We start from the raw sequence: 16475 nt of genomic DNA, 5'->3' as shown, positions 1-16475 counted from the left end.
GAATATACTCAGAAACCAAACCTGATTACCTGATCTATTGTGATCTAATTTTTAAACTAATAGTTTTCATAAAAAAATTATAGGATGCCTATATTATGGAACTTAAATCATTATATCAACTGAAATGGAAGGACAGAGATCTTTGATGAGATAATGTATTATTACAGACAATAAAACCATTAAATAGAATAGACACCCAGTGTTGGCCCACTGTCTCAGCCCATACATACAGCAGTCCTAAAGTTCGAAGTCTACATCTCTTTTTTTACTTCCTGTTGATCCTAACAGGCTGAAAGTAGCTACCTCAGTGAGAAACAAGAAATAATCAATATGTTTAATTTTTCATTTTGGCTGGACTGCAGTCTGACTAAAACAACTGGATTTAATTTATGAGCGACAATGTGTTCTTCTTTGCAACAGACTAAACAATATATGATTTGGATGATCTTTCTATGACAAGGCTATTTAAACCCCAAAACTGTGTTATATGTCATTTGTTAATATAACATTTAAAAAGTAAATATTTCTAATTATGTTGCTTCCATAGAATTTATTTTTTAAAGAATTCGTGTTTGGGAAGGCAAACGGCATTGGAGATGTGAGCTGTCCAGAGTCATTGGGATTCAGGTGGCAAACTAATTTGATAAATGAACTAAAAATATTTTATTCTCCACTCTGTGGCTTGCATTGGCAGCCGATCAGTTTCCGGTCACAATTCAAAGTGTTGGTCATGACCTTTAAAGCCCTACATGGCATTGGACCAGAGTACCTCCGGAACCGCCTGCTACTGCACGAATCCCAGCGGCCAATAAGGTCCCACAGAGTTGGCCTTCTCCGGGTCCCGTCGACTAAACAATGTCGTCTGGCGGGCCCCAGGGGAAGAGCCTTCTCTGTGGCGGTCCCGGCCCTCTGGAATAAACTCCCCCCGGAGATTAGAACTGCTCCCACCCTCCTTGCCTTCCGTAAACTACTTAAGACCCACCTATACCGCCAGGCATGGGGGATTTGAGACACCTTTCCCCCAGGCTTATTATAATTTATGTTTGGTATGTATGTGCTGTTTGATTTTTAATTATGATAGGGTTTTTAGTTTTTTTAATATTAGATTTGTGCCAGTATAATATTGTTTTTATCGTTGTTGTGAGCTGCCCCGAGTCTTCGGAGAGGGGCGGCATACAAATCTAATAAATAAATAAATAAATTAATAAATTATTATTATTATTATTATTATTATTAATTATTATTATAATTGCCAACAAGAATTGATTAGTTGTGGTTTTTGTCACATTGCATTTTCATTCACTCACTGAGCAATTAGAATTCTGATTCTTTCTCTCTTTATTTTGAATATATCTTTAAAACGTCCCTTCCGTTGTCCTTAGCATTATTTAGCTCTTCTGATATCCCAGTTACAGTTCTGAGTTCTATGTCTGCACTTCTTGGCAACCTATTTTTCTTTCCGTCTTCTTGTATGCATTCTTTCTTGTTTTTAGAGCTCCACTAAGCTTTTCGTAAAGCCACATTGCTTTTTCTGCAGTCTTTTTTTTTGTACCTCACTGAATCTTGTCTGTAAGGATTTGATATCCTTTCAATATCTCATTTTTAAAGAACTCCTACTCATCTTGAGTTCTGCTTCCAATTAGCTCCTCTTGCCCTGGACTATAACTCATGGTTGCTCTGAGTTTATTACTATAAGATTTAATATATACATTTGATTAGGTTCAGCTTGCTTTCTCTAAAAATCAAGAATTCCAAGATTACATAGTTACTTCCCCCCCAAAGTATTTGTTACTTTAATTTTCTCAATTAAGTCTTCCCCATTGGTTAGCATCAAAGTGAAGGGCAACTTATTCCCTAGCGCTTTCCTTCACTTTCTGAAGAAGAAAATTGTCAGCAAGACAAGTCAGGAATTTCCTGGAAAGATCATGCCTGGCACAGTTTGTTTCCCAACAGATGACAGGGGAATTTAAATCCTTCATCATTATTGCTTCAGGCCTCTTGGAAAAATCTGTAATTTGCTTTTGAAAGGCATCTCCACTTTCCCCTTCTTCGGGCGGGAATTTACTAAACATTAACAACTGCATAGCTTTTATTTGTTTCTCTACTTATTTTTTAACTCAGGTGTTCTCTATAGTATTAGAACGTTCCTTCACTTTCTAAGCAGAGAGAGAGATATTTTGAACATAGAAACTATGCTTCCCATTCTGCGGTTTCTTTAGAACAGAATACCACATACTGTGGAAACTCCACTTCAAAACCTCTGATTAACTCTCCCAGCACGTTCATTTATATAGGAAAGTGTCATTTATATGAATCATTTTATGTTCAACAGATGTTAAATGTAGGAAAAGGAAAAAATGGAACGGAGGGATGCCAAGAGACAGGATCTATAGCAGTGATGGTGAAACTTAGAAACATAGAAACATAGAAGTCTGACGGCAGAAAAAGACCTCATGGTCCATCTAGTCTGCCCTTATACTATTTTCTGTATTTTATCTTAGGATGGATATATGTTTATCCCAGGCATGTTTAAATTCAGTTACTGTGGATTTATCTACCACGTCTGCTGGAAGTTTGTTCCAAGGATCTACTACTCTTTCAGTAAAATAATATTTTCTCATGTTGCTTTTGATCCTTCCCCCAACTAACTTCAGATTGTGTCCCCTTGTTCTTGTGTTCACTTTCCTATTAAAAACACTTCCCTCCTGGACCTTATTTAACCCTTTAACATATTTAAATGTTTCAATCATGTCCCCCCTTTTCCTTCTGTCCTTCTGTCCTCCAGACTATACAGATTGAGTTCATTAAGTCTTTTCTGATAAGTTTTATGCTTAAGACTTTCCACCATTCTTGTAGCCTGTCTTTGGACCCATTCAATTTTGTCAATATCTTTTTTTAGGTGAGGTCTCCAGAACTCAATGCAGTATTCTAAATGTGGTTTGGTTTGCATGCCAAAGGGTGTGTGGGGGTGTGCTAAGATGCATGCACATGCCCACATCTCTTCCCTCCACCCATGAAGCACACCCCCATGTGTTGCCCCATGCATGTGCACAATCCCCCCCATTGCTGTGCATGCACATAGGCCTCACTGAATGTGAAAAAACGGGCAAAACGGAAGTTCAAAAAAACACACTTCTGGTTTGCCCATTGTGCATTTATTTGCACTCTGGATGGTTCAGGAAAGTTACCTGAAGCCCCCGGAGTGCAATAAACAGCCCAATGAGCAAACCAGAAGTGTGGAAAACACATTTCCCATTGTGTTGTTCTTTGCACTCTGGGTCTTCAGGAAGCTTCCCTGAACCTTCCGGAGTGTAAAAAATAGCACAATGGGCCAACCATTGTGTGCATTGTCTGAACTTCCAGTTTGTCCATTGTTTGGGTTTTTTTGCACTCCGGGTCTTCAGGGAAGCTTCCCTGAAACATCCGGAGGGCAAAATGGCCTTCCTGGAGACTGAAAATCAGCTGGCCAGGGTGCACATGCGTACTGGAGCTGAAATAGGGCAACATCTCACATGGCCTCCAATATGGTTTTGCATGCCGCCTGTGGCACACTCATTCATTCATTCATTCATTCATTCGATTTTTATGACGCCCTTCTCCTTAGACTCAGGGCGGCTTACAATATGTTAGCAATAGCACTTTTTAACAGAGCCAGCATATTGCTCCCACAATCCGGGTCCTCATTTTACCCACCTCAGAAGGATGGAAGGCTGAGTCAACCTTGAGCCGGTGATGAGATTTGAACCGCTGACCTGCAGATCTACAGTCAGCTTCAGTGGCCTGCAGTACAGCACTCTACCTGCTGCACCACCCACATGTGCCATAGGTTCGCCATCATGGTCTATATCATTGAATAAATACCTCCTAGCACCTACATAAAGCTCCTGTCTTAATACGAAGACTCATCTAATGCCTGCATTGGCTGCCGATCAATTTCCGGTCACAATTCAAAGTGTTGGTTATGACCTTTAAAGCCCTTCATGGCATCGGACCAGAATATCTCCGAGACCGCCTCCTGCCGCACGAATCCCAGCGACCGATTAGGTCCCACAGAGTGGGCCTTCTCCGGGTCCCGTCAACTAAACAATGTCGGTTGGCGGGCCCCAGGGGAAGAGCCTTCTCTGTGGCGGCACCGGCCCTCTGGAACCAGAACTGCCCCTACTCTTCCTGCCTTCCGTAAACTCCTTAAAACCCACCTTTGCCGTCAGGCATGGGGGAACTGAAACATCTCCCCCTGGGCACGTTTAATTTATGCATGGTATGTCTGTGTGTGTGTCTGTTAGCATATGGGGTTTTTAAATATTTAAATATTTTAAATTTGTCTGATTGCTTATGATTTGTTTCTACATGTTGTGAGCCGCCCCGAGTCTTTGGAGAGGGGCGGCATACAAATCTAAGTAATAAATAAATAAAATAAATAAAATGCAATCTTCCACAAAATTACAATTTAGTAACCATACAAGAAACAAATTACAGCACAAATGTCTGAATGGAATATGCAGGATGTACCAAAATAATACACAGGAATACTCTCTCCTTATCTCTTCTTCTTTCCATCTATGTAATAAACAAGATTTGCTTCCATTTTTTATCTTATGTCATTAGATCTGCCTAAACTCAAATAAATTGTTAAAATTTACTGACAGTCAATTCCAAACTTTATTTAACAATCCAAACATGTATCAACCAGCTTTGAATAGTAATTGCAATGCATAGTTCAGATGGGAGAGAACTCTCTGACCTGATCACAGATAAGAGGAAGGATGAATAAGCAGCTTATGACTTTAATGCAAAGAATTATATGTAAGACCACTGTAATCAACAGAGTTAAAACTGATTTACTGGAAATAAACCCTAATAATAAAGACATCTAGTTGGAAAGAAAAAGCTAGTCTCTGCTCAGTTGTCAGGCAGCAGAACTACCGTATACTGAATGAAATACAAGAGATGCTCATTTCAAACAGAAGACCAACTGTAGATGTTATAAAAGGATTAAGATTCACGAGAAGAGCATAAAACAATCATTTTCCTTCAAATATTAAGTCTTCTTGATTCTATTATTCAAATCCAACAATTCGTTTATTCGATTTTTTTAATGCAATAACACTTTTTAACAGAGCCAGTATATTGCCCCCATAATCCTGGTCCTCATTTGGAAGGATGGAAGGCTGAGTCAACCTTGAGCCGGTGATGAGATTTGAACCGCTGACCTGCAAATCTAGCAGTCAGCTTTAGTGGCCTGCAGTACTGCACTCCACCCACTGCGTCATCAATCAATCAATTTAATTGATTGATTAATTTCCATAGACCCCCATTTCTAAACGGAAAACAATTCTAAAACACTTATTGTAAACTGCCCAGTTTCTGTTTGAAACTGGGCATATACATTAACAGTTTCTATACATTAAGGCTAGCAAAAGTTATTACTCAAGAATTAGAGCAACACATTTATTTTCTCCTGATAAAATTATGTCATGTCTCCACCGACTAGTCTTCTGAGGTCGGCCTTGCAGGGGTTAAATAAATTTAAAATAAAATATCTCTCCTGTGTCCTAACAATTTTCATAATCAGATTGAACTATTTTATCACGATAGATTTAGTTAACTATTGTTATAAAGTCCCAAGTTAAGTTTTTAAATTATTTTGATGTTACTGTATAATACTAAATATTGATATATTATGATTTTAAATTATGTTAAATGTGAACATCATTAGCCACTGCTATTAGCAGTGGAAATTCATACTATATTAATACAAATAATATAATAAATAATTATTGTATTTATGGATAATCATACAAATTGCTTTTGTGCTTGATAATCATGTAATCCTTGTTGTTTTCTGGTAGAATTTTGTCTCTTTCCAAATAAAATGGTAAGGTCAAATGTATCTCTTTAATTCCAATTAAATAAATTGAGAAATACAAACTGTTTTAAATCAGCAAAGTTACTCAAAACAAATGCTATAAATATCTTACCTTGACAAAATGTTGCATTAATTCTCTTATAACCTTGTGGACAATCCACTACCTAGCTATATCCAAAATAAACTAAATTTGAGAGGAAAAAAAACAGAAAAACAAAGAATGATCCACCTGTTATCATCCAAATGTTTTACCGTCATATCACACAACTTTTTTTAAAGGGTTGAACTCTGATCCCAAATAAAAGTTTGTACAACATGTAAATATGTCTTAATACTGTTGATACTTCTAATTTGCTTTTCGGGGATTATTTAGTTCCAAACTGGCATTAAAAGTATTTCAGTGTTGAAGGCAGACACCAAAAGCCACAAAAAGTCTACTTTCATCCAACAACTCAAACAAGCAGTGTTCTCTCGTTTGGGAAAAAAAAGTTGAACTATTATGGAAACAAAGTAACTTTGCAATCAATCAACCAATACCTATGTGACAAAAATCTGAACATCTTGTACTCTTTTACTCTTATGGCTTGTTGGAGATCTTAGATGTATCACTTTTGTTTTCCTTTAAAATTAGTAGGCATGCGAATGCTTTCTTTTTCTTCCCAATAAAAGTGTGTGCTAGACTGCAACCAAATACAAGAAGGAGAAATCCTCAGCTCCTATGGAGTCTCATTATGAATAGATACTCTTTAATTAATTAGACTAATTAATGTAAATGGGCCCTATTTCTTCTTTCTTCAATGATAACACTAATGTCATCAGAAAAGATCTTTGAAGCACATAGCACAAACCCAAAATTCTTATTGATTTTCAGATTATTCTGAAAAAACGTTTTCATATGCTTTCACCACTTTATTTGGAAAAAAAAATGTATATACTGTATTCTATGCAAAATAACAGAAGACATATTGTTAAAAGCTTACCAGGCTTCTTTGGACATTTTTGGCACTTGTTAAAACCCCAGGAAGTTCCCACAGTCCCACAGCAATCTTCTTGCTTGGAGAGGCCAGGAAGTGCCTTGCTACACTGGAAAATGTTGGAAAATCTCAAATTAGTCTTTCTGAAGGACAGATGTCTTCTTCCATGCTGCTAATTCAGGATCACACCAGACCAGGTAGCTTTTAAGATTCACAAGAATATAAAAATTTCTGCTTCAGGTCTTCAGTTTTTCCAGTGTGAATTAGCATTTTACCTACAATACATTTCTCAAAAACCTCTTGTAAATTAGTCTTCACTTATTCCTATGGGTACCCAAGAGTTCTTATCCATGATACTGTTTGGTGCTCCAATTTTTCTTTTCATGCTGAAATCACACGAGGCATTTGCCTTCTCTATGTGTGCTTGACTTTGAAATGTTTGCCTGTCTGTATACATGGTAAATTCAGCTCAAAGTGACATTTGGTATAGCACTAAAAATGCTGTGTTGGCATGCCAGAAAACAGTGAGAAACAGACAACACCCTGATTAAAAGAATGAAACATAAGAGAAACAACCAATATCTTAGTCTGGAACAACTGGAATCACTGCATAGAGAAAGAAAAACTACTCTACATTGGAGAGGGATTTTTAAGAAGATGAAGTATTAAAACATTGACCTGTTCAGAAGAATCCTGGGCTAAATGCTATGGAAAATGTTAATTATTGTCAAGAGGATTAATGGGAATTAGTAAATACTGCCAGCTGTCCTGGTTCAGGAAAGAGCAGGAGCCTAGATTACAGGATAGGTGAGTGTTAGGAATATTCTAACAGATTTTCTAGCATATCCTTCAATATTATTATTTATTATTATTATTATTATTTATTAGATTTGTATGCCGCCCCTCTCCGTAGACAATGTACATGCCATTCCTTCCAGCATCAGTAGACTGCAGCGGCCTTAGAACTCTTTTTTGTGTGTGAAAGATGTGAAATTAATTTATAGGTAAACAAAATCTTAAGCACCTGTTTATCCTTCTTTATATCAACAACTCAAATATTTTTTATAAAAATATATAATGCTTTTCTTCATTGTTCATATAAGGGAAAAAAATAGTGCTAGTACTGTACAGAATAGTTTCTGCCAGCCTCTATGTTACGTTTATTAAAAAAAATGTTTCTGGTTACTCATCTTACTGCCAAATTTACGCTCTGTTTATTGCTGGAACTGCAAAGATAGGCACACCCTTTCCTCTTTCTGGATAACTTACACATAGAGCTAAAACAGACCTAAAAATTCAGTTTTGAATTGACTACCTAAACATTCAAGAAGAAGCTGTTCTTGTTTTTTTTAAAGAAATACAAACCTATTAACCAAAAATGTTAACTATTTTCACAAAATTCAAAATATTCTCTTCCAATTTTTCAGTGTTTCAAACAGCCCACATTCAAAAATTAGCCATTAAAACATTAAATAGGGACAACATATTAGCTATAGTACAATTATATTACTGCACTTGTGAGATGATTGAACATTGACTTCCAGTGATAATCAATTTCAGTCCATTAAAAATCAAATGCTGCTGTTTGAACACATCAGAAGCAACAAGATAGAACTGATACAAAAGCAATAGTATTTGAATTTTTACATTCTACTAGAATCAACTTCTCACACATATTCATCAGAATTTGAAAACTGATCAAGAGTATAAAGATCATAAAATTCCAAAAATCATTCCAAACATTATTTAATATACTAAATCATGAATATAAAGTCCCAAGTAAAGAACTGCAAATCTTTTTACAGATTAATAGCTGACTAATATCCACACACATACACACATGTAGTTTTCCCATATAGGCCCCTAGAACTTCCAGACACTGGGACAACTACCATTTATACTGCATCCCAAATCTATTGCTGACGTTTTCCAGAAACTTCCTGTAAGTGTTAAACAACAGAGGTAAAAAAAAATCAACCTATAAGGTATACCATATATGAGAGGCTATCGGGCTGACCTTTCCTCCCAGTCTCCACTGACTGCAAACTCCTGCTAATGCAAGACTCGAACCCATACAGCTCCTAATGCCATAGGTCAGTGGTTCTCAACCTGGGGGCTGGCACTCCTTTGGGGGTTGAACGACTGTTTCACAGGAGTTGCCTAAGACCTTGGGAAAAGACAAATTTCCCATGGTGTTAGGAACTAAAGCTTCTATTCTGGCGTCTTGGAACATATTTTTACAATCCGACCAATCAGGGGTTTACAGTGGGAGTGTCTCTCTGACCTTCCTGCCCATCAGCTTAAAGCTCTGTTGGGAGACTTGGCGCTAGATTTATGCTTGGGGGTCACCACAATATGAGGAACTGTATTAAGGGGTCGCGGCATTAGAAAGGTTGAGAACCACTGCATAGGTGATCCAGATAGATACAGTAGTTTGTTATTTACAGTATCAAAAATAGATGAGAATTCTATCAGGACCAGAATAAGTCCAGACAAGATAATTCATCAGTGCAACCAATGTTTTTTCCATTCTGGGATCATGTATGAATATCAACTAAACAGAGCCTAAACCCATTTCTTCTAGGGTACTCTGTAATAGAATTCCCACAATTCTATTAACTGGACAATAATGATAAGCAATCCAGAGAAGGATTCTTTAGGAAGAGTTGTATTTTACCAAGGTCACAAGCATCACCTTCCCTCCTAAAGAGCATTGACCATCTCCCACCAACTAGCCCTCTATGTTAAAGTGGTTTTAAAATGGTTGATTATGATACATTTTGTTTTAAGAATGTGTGGTTTTAACTTTACTACTACAAACCCCCCCCCCCCCCAATTTAGTTCACACTCAATGTTGCAACTGTGTGTCTTATGTCCATCATCAGTCATGGAACTACTCTTTCACTACTGGCGTTATCAATAGCCAGACTTTATTCTGGCCACATCACCTCCTCCTGTACTGGAGGGTTTGACACCTCCAGATATTCTGATATACTAATAACTATGGATATATCTTTCATCCTGGCAGACTTGTTATATGACACCCAAATCTGGATTAATGTTACATCTATGCCCATACAATTTTAAAGAAACAATACAATGTTAGTTTTCCAACTTTTTCCTGAATTTGGACTTTCTTTTTATAAATTGCTTGGATTTTTTCACATCTACAGTAAATGACTTCATTCCCTTTATGGATTACTGTTAGTCTGTACTCTTTGACTTTACCAGCAAGAGTGACTCCTTCCATTAGAAACTTATTCTGCTGCTTGCATCATTCTAAGGATCACTGAAGTTACTGCAAAATTCTATAATAACAAAGTGACAACATACAAGAGGTATTTACAGAAGAACTATAATACCATAGTCTGGATATCAAATGAAGAGAAAATAAAATAATACAGTGATCCCTCGATTTTCGTGGGTTCAAACTTCGCGAAACGGCTATATCACGGTTTTTCAAAAAATATTAATTAAAAAATACTCCGCGGGTTTTTTTCTATACCACGGTTTTCCCCACCCGATGACATCATACGTCATCACCAAACTTTAGTCTGCCATTGCTGATAGGCCGAAATTTCGGCCAATCAGCATTGTCATCACAAAAATTTCACCCGTCATTGCTGATGGGACAAAAGCGCTCTCAGCTAAAGGACTGCGAGAGGCGCGGGGCAGGCATTCTCAAAGTGCTCAGAGCAGCTAGCGGCCAAATAAGGAGGACGAGAAGCCGTAGCTGCCAGCGCTACTGCAGGAGGACCCGCGCCCCAAGAAAGCCGATGAAAGGAGCGGATTGGGCGGGCAGGGGGTAGCGGCGAGGGGGCCGGAGGCGCTGGGGGGCGGAGGCGGCCGACATTCAAAACAATCTTCGCCGGCCTCCGCACTTTCGTCGCTCCCCACCCACAGCTTCAAGCCCAGCTCCTTGCGTGGCCTTGGAAAAGGGTGCGCGGGGGGTAGTTTTTGGCTGTCCATAGTCAAAAATTGTGTTTTTATTTCCGCATCTCTACTTCTTGGAAATTTGACTTTCGCGGGCGGTCTGGAAACGCGAGTCTGCGGAGAGGGGCGGCCCATAAATCCAATAAATCTAATCTAATCTAATCTAACCCCCGCGAAAATCAAGGGATCACTGTACAATATTTTCTTCTTCAACCTGAAGTATAATCTATTGTGTAGTTTGTTTACTATAAACTATGCCTTATTGAATGCACTGTTATTCTGTTATTACTCCAACCTGCTATGTAGACTAGATATTATCCATACTAACAGCTAGTATAGTATACTCAACTGAGAAAGTCACAGACCAAATACAATGCCTTAATTCCATAATCTATAGAATTAAACTACTAATACTGTATCCTCCTGAATATAATATAGCACATTTCATAATTGTCTGAAACTGTTATGAAAGTTACATATAATGTACAAAACCCAATAGTTATACCATATAGTTGAAAATTAAGGAGTCAAAACTACAGATAAGTACTTAATTTAGAGTTATTGGGAAATTTACTGTTCTGAAAATAATATTGAAAATTAAAATTATTGTACAGATGCCATAGCATTGATGACACACTGTATTCAGAAAAAAGGTCATGGGTTGATTATAGACGACATAGCTTAAAACTCATATAGCAGACAATCATTATATGGACATTGTCACTCAGTGCAATTGGTGCTACAATCCAAGGCAATTAAGGAACTGTATGATAAATAATATAAACTTAATCTATCCAGAAACTAGATTTCAAACCTGGATTGGACTAGATTCAGTAGAAGACGCCCAGAACATAGTTCAGTAAGATTATAAACTAAATTGTAGGCAAAAATATAGGCTCCAATAATTCAGTTGATTGATAACTACAGAGCAAAGACCTCAAAGTTTTATGTATTGTTTCTAGAATTTACACTTTACTTGTTGCAATTTAATTAAGTTTCTGGTGACCTTGGAAGATTCTTGAAGGATACAAATGATGGCCTTAGAATACAAATGATACAAATGATGGTCTTAGAAGACTGGTACGTATCCATCATGGTCCTCCCTTGGTTGGGAACCTCTGGTTCTTGCATCACAAACTTCAATCATTGCACTACCTTGGGAGTGAGGGGTGTTTTGCCATACATTTTGTGCACATCCTCATTTCCACTTTCCACTTTTTTTCTCTTCTTGCATATTTTGTTTTACGTGGCCTCTCCGATATGTAAACATGAATTCCTAAGTGCAGTGCAACCTTAGCAGACTGCAGTTCTTTGCTTATCTTGGCTAATCTCAAAAGGCAAATAGGGTCAGACCTAGTTAGCATATGGATGGAAGAATCCCTAGGAATTCCAAACATGCTTCTTGACCAAAAAGTTAACCAAAAAAATTGTGCCAGAAAAGTAGAATGGCAAGCTATTTCCACATCTGTCCTAACAAAATTGCTTGGATGCAGAAACCAGGAGCTTAATTCAACTCAAGGGTGCTTTTACTTAACTGCAATTTAAAACTTTTTAAAATAAAATGCTTACTATTTTCCTTTGCTTGTCAACACTCGTGTTTTCAATCATAATAATAGAGATGGACTTGTAAAATCTCAGTGATTAATAAACATATTTAATATGGTAATACTGATTCATAAAAGAATCTTTTCTATTTTAATTGGCCCTGAATCAATTACAGTGGGCATTATATGTTCTGCTTGTTAGGTTTGGTCCTACATGTGAGGAAATCCACGTGTGCAGGCAAGACTCAAACAACTTTCCAACAATGAGAAAGGGCCTTGCTCACCATCTATTTCAATGTTGTTGAGCTACTGCACATACTTGAGCTTAGCCAAAAGGCCGAGAAATGATCCATGCACTACTCCTGCAATAACATAATAGAGCTCTTAATGCAAATATCAGCTTCACAAGCAGTGCCAAATGTTGCTGATGGGAGGATCTGAAATACTCCCATAGTTCTGTGATCCAGCTGCTGCCTTCTGTTGGGAGTTTTCATTTTTAAAACAATAAAAATGATATTATAATATTGAGGATAACTGGATTCAACTTGTGTTATCTGGGAAGACATGGCTGGGGATTCCACTTGGAAGCAGTAATCGTGATTGCCAGAATTTTGCTCTGAAACAATGACAGTCATTGGGAGGACACACTACTCCCCTACATTACAGGTAGTTCTGTCTTAATGATCTTAACTGGGACTAGAATTTACATTTCCAAGTGATTTGATCACTTGGAAGATAAAACTTCATGTGACAGCACAGCTTTGTCCCAGTTGCATTTGTTACGCCAGGACTGTGCCATTTTTAGGCAACGACATTACACTCCTCCTTTCCTGCTTTGCTCATCTTTACTTGAATTCCCCCTATCTATCTAAGTCCTCTAACATAGTGTTAGGCGAGGAGGTTTGGAGCAGTTCAAATCTCTGGGGGGGAGTTGATTCCAGAGGGCTGGGGCCACCACAGAGAAGGCTCTTCCCCTAGGCCCCACCAGACGACATTGTTTGGTCGATGGGACCTGAAGAAGGTCAATTCTGTAGGACCTAATCGGCTGCTGGGATTCGTGCGGCAGAAGGCTGTCCTGTAAGTATTCTGGTCCGAAAATAATTTAGTTTAAGATTGAAACCCTTACTATATTACAAATACATTGATGCAAGTTGCAGCATACTCTTTATTTTTTCCTTTCTATTATATTTAACTTTGAATGAAAATGCCAAAATAATTTTAATGTTCAAAATATCTTAAATTATATCTAATATTAATATATCTATTTTCTTTTTTTATTTCCAATATTCTAAGTAGTCTAAACCAGTGTTTCCCAACCTTGGCAACTTGAAGATATTTGGACTTCAACTCCCAGAATTCCCCAGCCAGCGAATCAATCAATCAATCAATCAATCAACCAATCAATATTGGAGTCAGAGGCAAATTACCACAGCCATGAATGTATGCATTAAAGCAGTGTTTCCCAACCTTGGCCGCTTGAAGGTATCTGGACTGTATGGATGTTTGGTTTTACAATAAGGGTTTTTTAGTTGTTTTAGTATTGGATTTACATGCTGTTTTTTATTACTGTTGTTAGCCGCCCTGAGTCTACGGAGAGGGGCGGCATACAAATCCAATGAATGAATGAATGAATGAATGAATAAATAAATAAATAAACAAACAAACAAACAAACAAACTCCCAGCATTCTGGGAATCTTCAAGTTGCCAAGGTTGGGAAACACTGGTCTAAACAATAGAATGTCAAGTATTTATAGTTATATAAATATCACTGTCATGAAGTAAAAAAGATTATTTTATGCGTTGTAAAATATTTTAAACCATTTTTTGAAGAAACATACTCCAAAAAAACCATGGAATCCTTGACTATAATATTGTTTTAAATTAGCAATGCTAATTAGTAATGTGGTGGTTTACAATGGAGATGTGAATTAACGAATGCATTTTTAAAAACTTCTCTAAGAGCTATTTGCAAATATCTGCAAATGGAGAAAGCATTTCATTATCAAATCCCTCTGACTTTACAGTTAAAACTGGATGATTGCTGATTCCACATGCTTTTATTTCCATGCATCCATGCCAATTCCTACTTGCTCACTCACTTAAATAAAACAAACTAATGAAACTGTTTATAAATAATTACTGAATTGAGATGGTTTCTATCCTTTTAGCAATATCAACTGTTCCAAAGAGGTATGCAGACAATCTATTAAATGGGAAACTGCCATCAATCTGAGGGAGTAATCATGTATGTATGTCTTTGTCACATACTTGCTTAACTCCGTTCCTTTCAATATCTGGAAAAGATGAAACTGATTTTATTCTTAAATTTCTATTTTAGAAAATCAATGCTACCTGCTGTTTATACCAGCCTTATATTTAAGCAATAGCCAGATATGTATATAATGGGGGCAGAGTGGAATTTCATAGAGGTGTTCAAACAAGCTGAAGTTCTCCATTTCTGCTGTGTGATGTACAAGAACATTCAATAGGACTATTGCAGAAAGAAAGAAGCTCTCTGCAAGCCCCCAAAACCAGTATCAAAACAACAACAAAAAATACCAACCAAAACCAAAATAAACCCTGAGGTAATAGTTTTTGTGGAGTTATTTTCAAAAAAATTATTTTCATGACTAGTGTTTAGTCATGGGGAATTCTAGGAGTTGCTGGGAATTCTAGGAGTTGAGGTCCATGTATTTTAAAGTTGTGGTGATTGAGAAACACTGAGCTACAGTATTTTATTTAATTATTTGACAGTAATAACTTCTATGAAGGATAAACTTGTCAACAATAATTTATAATAATAATTTATTAGATTTGTATGCCAGCCCTCTCCGAAGACTCGGGGCGGCTCACAACAATAATAATAACAGTATACTATGTAACAAATCTAATATTAAAATTATCTAAAACCCATCATTTAAAAATCATACAACACAAGCTTTATAAGCCTGGGGGAGATGTCTCAATTCCCCCATGCCTGGCGATATAGGCAGGTCTTGAGCAATTTACGAAAGACAAGGAGGGTGGGGGCAGTTCTGATCTCTGGGGAGAGTTGGTTCCAGAGGGCCGGGGCTGCCACAGAGAAGGCTCTTCCCCTGGGGCCCACCAGACGACATTGTTTAGTTGACGGGACCCGGAGAAGGCCAACTCTGTGGGACCTTATCGGGTGCTGGGATTCGTGCAGCAGAAGATGATCCCGGAGATATTCTGGTCCGGTGTCATGTAGGGCTTTATAGGTCATTACCAACACTTTGAATTGTGACCGGAAACTGATTGGCAGCCAGTGCAAGCCACGGAGTGTTGAAGAAACGTGGGCGAACCTAGATGACCCCACAATGGCTCTCGCAACCGCATTCTGCACGATCTGAAGTTTCCGAACACTTTTCAAAGGTAGCCCCATGTAGAGAGCATTGCAGTAATCGAACCTCAAGGTGATGAGGGCGTGAGCGACTGTGAGCAATGACTCCCTGTCCAAATAGGGCTGCAACTGGTACACCAGGCAAACCTGTGCAAACGCCCTACTCGCCACAGCCGAAAGATGATGTTCCAATGTGAGCTGTGGATCGAGGAGGACGCCCAAGTTGCAGACCCTCTCCGAGGGGGGCAGTAATTCCCCCCCAGGGTAATGGATGGACAGATGGGATTGTCCAATGCTTAGCAAATGAATTGCATAGCTAACTCATTACATATAAAATTGTATGAAGATTATGTAACTGCCTACATTACATATGCAGCTAAAATATGTAGAAAAATGTATTACTTTTATGGGAATACATATGTTAAGTAGCTCAATATTTGATTTAAACATCAGTGATTACATTAAAATATAACAATTATAACAAAACAGATGTAACAGTGTGAGTTTCCATTGTGTGCTTTTTTCTTTTTCTATATAAACTTTACACACGGTCAACATATGCATTAAATTATATTAATCCTACTTTCAAAATGTCCAACAACTATTTCCACACTCATTAATCAGAAGAAAAATTAATAGGGTTCACGTTAGAAATAGAAACTTTGCTATCTATATTAATGCTATAAAGACACAGTGAGGAATGATACAATACAGTATTTTAAATCAGAGCAAGAGCATTTTTATTAAAATAAAATGTAAAGCAGATAAATGAAGAAGGAGTCAAGGAAAAAGAAATATA

The 16475-nt window shown here is 37.5% G+C and overlaps 1 protein-coding gene across 2 annotated transcripts in view; it reads right to left on the bottom strand.

Moving 5' to 3' along the window:
• LTBP1 (latent transforming growth factor beta binding protein 1) overlaps positions 1 to 16475 on the bottom strand; it is a 262417-nt gene that overhangs the window by 91038 nt on the left and 154904 nt on the right. For both annotated transcript variants that reach the window (XM_070734142.1, XM_070734143.1), the window contains exon 8: positions 6847 to 6949. In XM_070734142.1, the coding sequence (XP_070590243.1) occupies positions 6847 to 6949 (103 nt within the window). The remainder of the gene's footprint in view (positions 1 to 6846; positions 6950 to 16475) is intronic.

This window comes from Erythrolamprus reginae, chromosome 1 (assembly GCF_031021105.1).
Source record: "Erythrolamprus reginae isolate rEryReg1 chromosome 1, rEryReg1.hap1, whole genome shotgun sequence".
Lineage (NCBI taxonomy): Eukaryota > Metazoa > Chordata > Lepidosauria > Squamata > Dipsadidae > Erythrolamprus > Erythrolamprus reginae.
Note: the sequence above shows the minus strand (reverse complement) of the source record. Positions and strands in the feature narration are given on the sequence as shown.